The sequence below is a fragment of the Callospermophilus lateralis genome, chromosome 17, assembly GCF_048772815.1.
Source record: "Callospermophilus lateralis isolate mCalLat2 chromosome 17, mCalLat2.hap1, whole genome shotgun sequence".
Taxonomy (NCBI): Eukaryota; Metazoa; Chordata; class Mammalia; order Rodentia; family Sciuridae; genus Callospermophilus; species Callospermophilus lateralis.
Window position 1 is genome coordinate 68,591,865 of NC_135321.1, and position 10,718 is coordinate 68,602,582.

The 10,718-nt window shown below is 39.0% G+C and overlaps 1 protein-coding gene across 1 annotated transcript; it reads right to left on the bottom strand.

The window, feature by feature from the left end:
* Window positions 1–7,163: 7,163 nt before the first annotated feature.
* Window positions 7,164–10,327, bottom strand: LOC143382592 (procathepsin L-like). Its single transcript, XM_076836782.2, has 7 exons — window positions 10,202–10,327; window positions 9,797–9,919; window positions 9,502–9,648; window positions 9,134–9,358; window positions 8,540–8,702; window positions 7,751–7,868; window positions 7,164–7,266 (listed from the first exon to the last, which is right to left on the bottom strand). The coding sequence occupies exons 1-7, from the start codon at window positions 10,325–10,327 to the stop codon at window positions 7,164–7,166; spliced, it is 1,005 nt and encodes a 334-aa protein (XP_076692897.2).
* Between the last annotated feature and the right edge of the window lie 391 nt (window positions 10,328–10,718).

Sequence of the window (10,718 nt, forward strand, 5' to 3'; positions counted from 1 at the left end):
GCATTACTTTTGTGGCTGAGAATTGGTTTGGCTATTCTGGGTCTTTTATTCCTCCAAATGAATTGTAGGTCTGTTTTTTCTAGCTCAGTAAGAATGTCACAGGTATTTTGATGGTGATTGCCCGGGAACTGTATAATGCTTATGGTTGTGTGGCCAGTTTAAACATATTAATTCTGCATATCCATGACATGGGAGATCTTTCCATCTTCTAATGTCTTCTTTGGTTTTCTTACTCAGCATTCTACAGTTTTCATTATAGAGGTCCTTCACCTCCTTGGTTATGTTTATTCCTATGTATTTTATTTATTTATTTAAGGCTATTGTGAATGGAAGTGCTTTTGTGATTTCTCTTTTAGAAAATTCATTACTGATGTTTAGATAATTTATTGATTTTTATGTGTTGGTTTTATATTCCTTCTAGTTTGATGTATATTAGCTCTAGGTTCTGGTGAAACTTCTTGGATATTCTAAGTATAGAATCATGCCATCTTCAAACAGTAATAATTTGAATTCCTCTTTTCCTATCTATGTCACCTTCATTTCCTTCTCTTGCCTTATTGCCCTGGCTAAGATTTCCAGTACTACATTAAATAGGAGTGATGAGAGTGGGCATCCATCTCTGTTCCTGATTTCAGAGGAAACGCTTTCAGTTTTCCCCATTCAGTGTAATGTTGGATTTGTATTTATCATATATAGCCTTGAGGATGTTGAAGTATGCTTCTTCTTTTCCTGTTTCCTTCAAGATTTTTATCACCAATGGGTGCTTAATATTGTCAAAGTTTTTTCTTTACATCAAAGCAAATGACCATGTGATTTTTTTCCTGGTTTCTATTTATGTGATGTATTATGTTTATTGATTTACATATGTTGAATCATCCTTGAAAGCCTGGTGTGAAACCAACTTGATGATTACATATAATGTTTTTAAATTTGACTTACTGATGTTTTATTAAGTATTTTTGCACCTATGGTCATTGAGGACATTGGTTTCTTGTTGATGTTTCCTTGATGTGACCTTATCTGCTTTTGGAATGGGGATGATACTGGTCTTGTAGGATGAGTTTAGAAGTGTTCCCTACTTTTCTATTTCATAAAATGATTTGAAGAGCATTGTCATAAGTTCTTCTTAAAAGTTCTGGCATAATTTAGCTGTGAATCCATGTGGTCCTGAATTTTTATTCATTGGAAGACTTTTTATTATTGCTTCAATCTCATTAGTTATTATTGGTTTGTTTAGATTTTCTATATCCTCTTATTTCAATTTTGGTAGGTTATATGTGTCTGAGAATGAACTCATTTCTTCTATATTTTAATAGTCCCTAATGAGCCTCTGGATTTCCATGATATCTGTTGTGATATCTCCATTTTCAGCTCTTATTTTATTAATTTGGGTCTCTGTCTTTTCGTTAGTCTTGGTGAAGTATTTATTGGTCTCCTCTGTCTTTTCAAAGAACCACTGCTTTTGTTCATTAATTCTTTGTATCTTTCAAATTCTCTCACTGACTTTGGCTCTGGTCTTTGTTATTCCCTTCCTCCTACTGGTTTAGAATTAGTTTGTTTTTCAAATATATTGAGATGCTTCATTAGTTGGTTTTTTTTTTTTTTTTTTTGAGATATGTCTGACTTTTATGTAGGCACTCCTAGCTGTAACCTCCCTCTAGAACTACTTTTGTAGTGTCCCAGAAGTTCTGGAATATTGTATCTCTATTCTTTAATTATAAATTTTTAAAAATTTCTCCCCTGGTCTTTCAATGATTTCAACTTTCATTCAAAAGAGTATTTTTTTATTTCCAGGTATGTATTTATTTCATTTCTATTGTTTTTCTAGCCATTTATTTCTAATTTCAAGTTCACTTAATTTATTGTATGTTTTAGATCCAAAGTATCTTTGATGGTATGTCAGATGAGCTATCTATTGGCAAGACAGGTGATTTGAAACTACCCAGTATTATTGTAATGGGATATAGCTGAGATTTTATGTCAAGTAGTGCCTGTTTTATGTAATTAGATGCACCAAAGTTTGGGGCATAAATATTTACTATCTTTATATCTTCTTGCTAGATTGTTTCCTTTACCAGTATTACATGACCTTTATTGACTCTTCTAATTAATTTGGGTTTGATGGCTGCATTTATGGGTATAAGATCAGCTATTCCTGCTTGCTTCGGGTTCCATTGCATCGGAGCATCTTTTACCATCTTTTCACTTCCAGTCTACAGGTGTCTTTGCCTGTGAGGTGTGTTTCTTGCAGACAACATATGGTCAAGTCTTGTTTTTTATCCAATTTGCTAGTCTCTTTTAATTGGAGAGTTGAGAATTAACATTTAGTATTATTATCTACAGGTGTTTATTAATCTCTTCCATTTAGATTTATTTCTAATGTTTAATTTGATCCTAATTGTCTTTTGCTTATATACTCTTCTAATCAAATATATTGGCTACTGCAGATGTCACTGTCGAGGATGACACGGCTGCCGTGCCCAGAGGACTCTTCTCTGGGCACAACCTCGGCTACCTCCGATGCTCCTTCTCACCCTGTCTCCATGGTTGCTGCCACTGAACCAAAAGCCTCTGGTCAATCAACTGTGGCCTGCACCACTATCACCGTCGCTGCTGCCTCTGATTACGCTGCTGCCAGCCTGAGATCGCCTGGTGTCTTCTTTCTGAGTGCTGCTGCCCTTGCAAATGCAACCACCTGCCACTGCCCCAGAAGACATCGCTTCCCCGAATGCAACTGAAGCCCACATTGCTACTGACCCCTGGGGGTCGCCTGGTGACACCCCCACAGCTGCAGCAGCCACTGCTGCTGACATAGGGCCAAGACCACCGCCACCACCGCTGCTACCCGAGCCTAGAGGACTGCTGAGGGGGGACTTCAGGTTGGGTTGCACATGGCTGCACCCACTTCGGGACACAAGCCAAGGCCTGGGGTCTGGGTGCCAGCACAAGAGCCTCTGTCTGGGGACTCCAGCTGGGACCTGCAGGTCCAGTATGGGGGTGCCTGTGGGTTTGGAAGTGCCTGGGGTCTTCCTGCTGAGAGTGCTGGTGGCCCTCATCTTGCTGCTGCATCTCCAGGTTGCTCCTTTGCATGAGTGAATCCCTGGTGGTCTCTCTGCAATAGGAGCAGCACTGAGGTCTTGGGACTGCAGCGTGGCCAAGCCTGAGGTATCAGAAGCCCAGTTTGGTGAGACAGAGACTGGGTTTGCGAGGGCTGATCTGGGTTTGGTGATCCCAAGAGATGTCAGAGACAGGGCTAAGAAACTGTTGAACACTGACAGAGACAGACCAACTTTCCAGCAAGATTTATTTTATTTTATTTTTTATTCACTGATCTCTCTACCATATTTGGAACAGGATGTTTTTATGCATCAGTGTGTGGGAGGACAATGATACATGAATGGTGTTTTGCATTTTTATTGTATTCTTATGTCTTTAATTTTTTTCTCTTTGTTCTTCTTGTCTATTTCCTTAGATTTTCTTTCCAAATTTTCTCCAACCAACAGCCAATCTCTGTTGGCTCCTCTTCCACTCTTCCTATGAATTTTTACTTCTAGCTTCTCTCTTCCTCTTTCGTGAATATCACATGCCACACTACCCCTGTCTCTCATCCACTATTTGAAATTGTAAACTGTCTTAACAAATTTTCTGTTTATACTAGTTATTGAACTCATCATTTTGGTTTAATGTGAGAAGGCAGTAGATGCCTTAGTGGGAGCTATTGGGTTTAAGGCTATATATTGTGTACACTGGGTGCTGTTGATATTGGTCTCACCATTAAAGGCGAAGTGCTGGAAACCTTCAGGGACACTATAGGTCTACAGGGTAGAATTTATGCTGCCCCAGATTCATATTTTTAGATGGGAAAACACACTAACATGAAAAAACAAGGGAATAAAGCGCCCCAAACAAACCGGGATGATTCAATAACAGAAGCCACTGATAACACAATAGGAGAAATGTCTAAAAAGGAGTTCAGATTGTACATAGTTAAATTGATATGTGAAATAGAAGATAGTATAAGAAGTGAAATCAAAGAAAAAAATACAGAAAATGAAAGATCACTTCAATAAACAGAGATTATGAAAAACAAACAAACAGAAATCCTCGAAATGAAGGAATCAGGAAACCAAATTATAAATTCAATAGAAAGCATCACCAACAGACTAGACCACTTGGAAGACAGAACCTCAGACAATGAAGACAAAATATATAATCTTGAAAAGTTGACCATGCAGAGAAGATGGTAAGAAACCCTGAACAGGTGAAATGTGATGGTCATCATTATCCAAAATACATGTATGAAGACATGAATTGGCATCAATATACTTTATATACAACCAGAGATATGAAAAATTGTGCTGTATATGTGTAATAAGAATTGTAATGTATTCTGCTGTCATTTATTTTTTTAAAAAAATCAATAAAAAAGAAAAGAAAATATTAAACCAAATATATTTGTCTATGTAAATTGAGAAACATGATGGAGTAAAATAATCATTAATAAACTTTAAAAAAAGAGACCATGAGCAGAACATCCAAGAATTATGGGATAACATGAAAAGACCAAATTTAAGAATTATTGAAATACCTGAAGGAGCAAGAGATACAAACCAAAGGAATGCACAATCTTTTCAATGATATAATAGCAGAAAATTTCCTAGACCTAAAGAAATAAAAGGACAATAACGACCATCATAAAAGCACAAGAAAAAATAAATAAAACAGAGAAATATATAAATGAAAAAAAGAAAAACATCAAAATCTATCATTAAAGAAAACCACCAAACTGGGGCCGGGGTTGTGGCTCAGTGGTAGAGAGCACTCACCTAGCACGTGTGAGGCCCCAGGTTCAATTCTCAGCATCACATAAAAATAAATAAAATAAAGGTATTGTGTTCAATTACTACTAAACAAATAAATGTTTTTTAAAAAAGAAAGAAAGAAAACCACTAAATCACAAAGATAAAAAAGAGGAAAAGAACAAAAAATATAGAAAATAATCAGAAAACAGTTAACAAAATAGGAGGAGTAAATTCTCTTATGTATCAATAACAACCTTGAATATAAACAGATTAAATTCCTAATCAAAATATATAGAGTGCCTGGATAGATTAAAAAAAAAAAAAGATCTAAGGATAGGTTGCCTGTAGGAAAACTCACTCCATCAGTAAAGATACACATAGACTACATTAAGTGTAGCATTGGTGAAAGATATTCTATGCAAATGGAAACCCAAAACAAACAGGAATGGCTTACTTAGATCAGATAAAATATGCTATATGTAAAAATCTGTAAAAAAGAGAAAAAGAAGGATACTATGTAAAAATAAAAGGGTTCAACTAGACAAAAGGAAATTATAATTGTAAATATATATGTACCCAACACTAAGAGGCCCAGTTATATAAAGCAACTGTTATTAGATCAAATGGAGAGAGAGAGTCCAGTATAAAATGGAAAGGAGGAAGTCAAATTATCCCTGTTTGAGGATGACATGACCTTATGTATATAAAATCCTAAAGATGACATCACAAAGCTGTTACAATTAATAAATTCAGTAAAGTGGCAAGACATACAATTAACATGCCAAAAAAGTTCATTTTTTGCACAACAATGATAAACTGGCTGAAAAGAAATAAAAATTTAATCCCATCCACAATACCACATAAAAATATCTAGAAATAGATTTAACCAAAAAAGTGAAGGAACTCCAATGAAAATTATAAAATACTGATGAAAGAAACACAGAAGACACACACAAACAAAAAAAAATGGAACAATATCTCATGTTCATGGATTGGAAGGACTGATATTGTTAAAATGCTCATACTACCTAGAAGGATCTATAGATTTAATGTAATCCCCATCAAAATGCCAATGAGATTCTTCACCAAACCGGAAGGCACAATCACAAAATTCATAGGATACCACAAAATGCCCAGAATAGCCAAAGCAGTCTTGAAGAAAGATTAAAAAAAAAAAGATAAAGCTAGAAGCGTTAAAATAGGTGACCTCAAGACAATGCAAAGCTATAGTGATCAAAACAGCGTGGTGTTGGCATAAACACACCCACATAGATGAAAAGAACAGAATGAATCCATGTAATCCACCCAGACAAGAATCTATGTAATTACAGACATTGGCTTTCAACAAGGCACCAAGAATACATGTTGAACAAAGGATGGTCACTTCAGTAAACTATGCTGGGACATAAGCATTAAAATGAGACTAGAGCCCCACCTCTCACACAGCATGCAAAAATCAACTCAAATTCTGACAAGAAACTAAGAAGTTAAGGCCCCAAATTATGAAGCTACCAGAAGAAAATATAGGGACAATGCTGAGTACCTTGGTCTGGGCAAGATTCTGTAGAGTGACCTCAAGGACACTGACAAAAAAATGCATTGACAAAGGGAATTCAAAAGCTTCTACAGGGAAATGGAAACTGTCATTCGAGTGTCATTCGACCACCTACAGAATGGGAGGACACATCTGCAAACCATTTACCTGGCAAAGGGTTAATATCCAAGATCAATAAGGAACTCAAAAACTCAACTCAGAACATCCAGGTTCAGTGGATTTCATCACACCATGCAGAATGGCACTCAATTCAAAATTAGGAAATTGATGTGAATTGCAATATTGAATTTCTGGAAATTTTCATTTAATATTTCCAGACCACAGTTGACATCAGGTAACTAAAACACTAGAAAGCAAAAGCAAGAACAAGGGTGGAATCCTGTCACAGCTAGAAGAGGCACCCGTTCTTTGTCCCGGAGAACTATTGCTACGCTTATTTATATCTTCAGAGCCAAATGACATGTTTGATGACACGAAAAGTCAGAGCACTAAAAAAAATGAAAATCCTCTCCATCACATTTGGAATTCAGTTTTATTTTTAAAGACACAAGTTTATGCATACTTTCAGGGAAAAAAAGTGAAAATGCAGAAGTCATTGGAAGAGTCAATAATACAAAGCTGGCTATAGCAGTAATTAAAGTAGTAGTGATATTTTACTAGAATAAAAATGTCCAATTCACATCACAAGTTGAATCATCAATGACTCAAGTGTTGGGATCCCACACAGAGGGGGCAGGTCAGTTTGAAGATGAAATCCCTGGGTTGGAGAAACTGTCACCAATCAAGTCCTTCCTTATCACTGTCCATCAGTTCACGGTAGGATAGCAGGCTGCCGTAGCAATTCCACAGACGTTGTTCTGGTCTCGGGCGATCTTTATGTAGCCATCCATGCCCCATCCTTTACTCCAACTGAAAGAAGAGCAAATTTTCCATTTCATAGGAAAAATAAAGCACATTGGCTTTATTAACAATAGCACCTAATTTAGACACTGTCCCAACTTAACAGACTTAACAGAATCCAGAGAAGCAGATATTCTTTTCATTCTCTATAAACTGCTGAGTCTAAATTGGCACTTAACTTCCACCCCTGAGTCCAAACAATTATCTTATACAGGATTGTAAAATCAGAGACAGAAAAAGGACAGGATGTCTTTGCAGTCCAATGTGTTTCCGAAGTATGAAAATTTTCAGAATTTAGAAAAGCAATGGCAGACGTGCCATATTTTAATACCCCAAGGAGCCTGGAACAATATCTTAATGTTATCAGCATGCATTAATATTTCCTCATTCAACCTAAGAGGGATAAATATTTCCAGGACTTATAACTAAATACTGACTGCAAACAAAAATTCCCTCTTGAATGTCAAACATACATGCTTTGGGCAACACCTACCTGTTCTTGACCAGCCAGTATTTATTTTTATTCGGGTTTGTTCCTTCAAAACCATAGCCAACCAGCAGAACACCATGATTCAGCTCACTGCTTTTGCAGTCTGGGTCATAATAAATGCCTGGAGATAAAATCAAAGCTGGGGTGAAAGCTCCAGGAACAGTGGCAGTGACCCCTGTCACCAACAATAAGGAGGCATTTCCAAATTCACTGAGATGATACAAACTTACAATCAAGCTCTATTGTAGTCAAAGTTAGGCATTCAAGAGCTGATTTCAAACTAACAGAAATATAAATTAGCATAATTCCTTCTGTTTAAATTAGCATAAATCCTTCTGTTTTTAAACAGAAGGATTTATACTAATTTATATTTCTAGGTGCATAAAAGACCACTAGGTGCATAAAAGACCACTCTTTGAAATACTGTAATTCTATTTCTAGGATGTCCATCTAAGAAAACAACACAAAATTACTTGAATCAAAAAGCTCCTTTAAGATTTAATTGCATAAATAAAAATGAAGGTAAATTTTAAATAATTGGAGAAAATCAGAAGGAATTAAGCTAATTAAACAGCTTTTTTTAAAAAAAATATGCAGTACTCACACTCATGGGATCTGCTTGAAGAAAGGTCGAGTGGAAACATCAAGTATATATATTACATGTGCAGAATTTGAAATCCAGGCACCCAAATATTTACCAAAAATTTACATACCCAAGAGTCCCTCAAGCTGGTATGTCATGGTGGCATTACAGTTTTTTCTGCACCCATTTCTAGAAAGAAATATGCTCACCTTTTTTATAGAACTGGAAGGACATCAAGCTTGCATCAATAGAAACAGAGATGGGCCCGACAGATGCCACTGCCTTCTTCAGGGCTTCCTCGTGCTTTGGGATGTAGATTACGCCTGTGTTGTTAGCGACAGAATTCTCAGGTTTGTACCTACAGGATCCATCCTTTTAAAGGTAAAGCAGGGAGACAGTTGATTAATGCCATCCACCTGTGGGGGAACATGTGTTAGCACCCCAACACCCAGCCATCTGCAGTGACATGCTGTAACTTGATTTGAAACGGAAAATCAGCTCACGTATCTTCAATGAGACCCTCTAGGTCTTCCCATCCATAAGAACGTCCCACAACAGAGGAATCCGTGGAACGGTTGGCATGTTCTCCATGTTCCACAGAGACAAGAACAAGATGTATAAAAGTATCTCAGGAAAGAATGGCCAAGGCTGAAGACTCCTATGACACTGGAGGTTTACAGGGGGTGAAGCTAGACTCCACACTTCAACTTGGGAATTCTGAAGGAATTCTTGGGAATTCTGAAAACGTGCCATTTTTCCAAAAGCAGATAGGGACTGTCAGCAACATGAGAAGCTCTGTTTACCTTGGCCTCGTATGGATAGGAGTCCTCTGAGTCCAGGCCTCCGTTGTCCTTAATATACTGGAAGGCAAAATCCATCAGGCCACCACTGCAGCCCATGTTGCCTTGGGCCCTGGAACAGTCCACGAGGTTCTGCTCACTGAGCGAGATGAGTTTGCCTGTTTTTCGGAAGATCTGTCCTTCCAGGGCCCCAGTGGCACTAAAAGCCCAACAGGAACCACAGTGACCCTGCAAAAGGAATAAAGCAAACTGTCATCCATAAAACAAATAGCAAAACTCGGACGTGCCCCTCCAGTGTGGCAGGGCAGGGTCAAGGAGTCCTGGGCTCTCCTGTGGGAGACGCAAGGTCTGAATCCCACACTGTCCCATACCTGATCCTTCACAGGAGTCACATAGCCTTTCTTTCTCCAGTCCACAGATTCGGGCACATCCCCAAACAGAGGTTCCTGGAACACCGCCTCCCTCTGGAGCGTCCGGTATTGGACGCTGTTCCTCACTTGCCTGAATTCTTCATTAGTCTTCCAGGAAAGGTAAATAAAACATTGAAAGGTCAGGAGATGGTTTTGTGAGGAGCTGAGGCGAGGAAGCGCAGAGTGAAGCGCCCCGACACACACACACACACACACACACACACGCACACACACACACACACACACTCACACGCACCATGTCCCCGAAGGCGTTCATGGCCATGGTGAAGCCATGCTTCCCCTGGCTGTACTCCTCGTTGTGCTGCTCGATCATCCTCATGTTCTTCTCCCACACCGCTCGCCTCCACCCTTCTTCATTCTAGAAGCAAGCGCAGCGGGTAGTTTTTATTTCTATTTAAAACTCAACCCATCTCCCCAAGGGGACACCTGCTGGCATTGGTGGAAGAGAAACCATGGCCGGGCAGGGCTTCCCACTCCTGTGAGCTGCTCTCCAGACCCAGACACCACTGAGTGCACCACAGGGCCCCCAGGCCACTGCCGGCTAAGAGCTGGCCTCTAGAAGCTTCTCTCTGGCCATAAACTGTGACCAGCGAGGACCACTTTCTGCAGGGTCCCCTTGGACAGTGTCCATGTCACCCACCGTGCCATAGGTTTTCCCATGCTTTGCTTTCCACTGGTGCCATTGTGCATTTAAACCATACTCAAGGGCTGGAGCAGCGGAGAGCACCGGGAAGCCAAGGAGGACCAGGAAGAGAGAGGGACTCATGCTTCAAGCCCTGGAAAAACAAAAGAAATGAGGGAATTCAAATATTTAAATTTTTCTCCCAAGAATTTACCCAAGGCCAGTGGAAGAGGCTAAGGATGTAGCTGGATTAAAACACTCCAGTGGGAGTATTTGGCCACCAAAGGAAAGCAGCCTGTCCACAGCCCTAGGGACTGAGACACTGTATGGAGTGATAATTTAGGTTATAAGAACTATGTGAAGGTACCTGATGATCTAGAACCTTATAACAACAACTAGGAAATTAGGAGATAGTTGGTTCAGGTTTTGTACCGAAGCTACTGAGGTCACCTAAGCTAAACTTCATTGAGGCATCTGATACCAAGTACAGACAAAGGAGTCCCCAAGAGTTGGGGGCTACTGGGCATCTTCTTGG

Excerpts from the sequence above, each read along its gene's own strand:
- LOC143382592 (XM_076836782.2), bottom strand. The coding sequence starts at position 10,327 with ATGAGTCCCTCTCTCTTCCTGGTCCTCCTTGGCTTCCCGGTGCTCTCC. Across the intron at positions 9,649-9,796 it reads TGAACGCCTTCGGGGACATG|ACTAATGAAGAATTCAGGCA; the intron begins GTGCGTGTGAGT and ends CTTTCCTGGAAG. Across the intron at positions 7,869-8,539 it reads CTTCCAGTTCTATAAAAAAG|GCATTTATTATGACCCAGAC; the intron begins GTGAGCATATTT and ends TTTTATCTCCAG.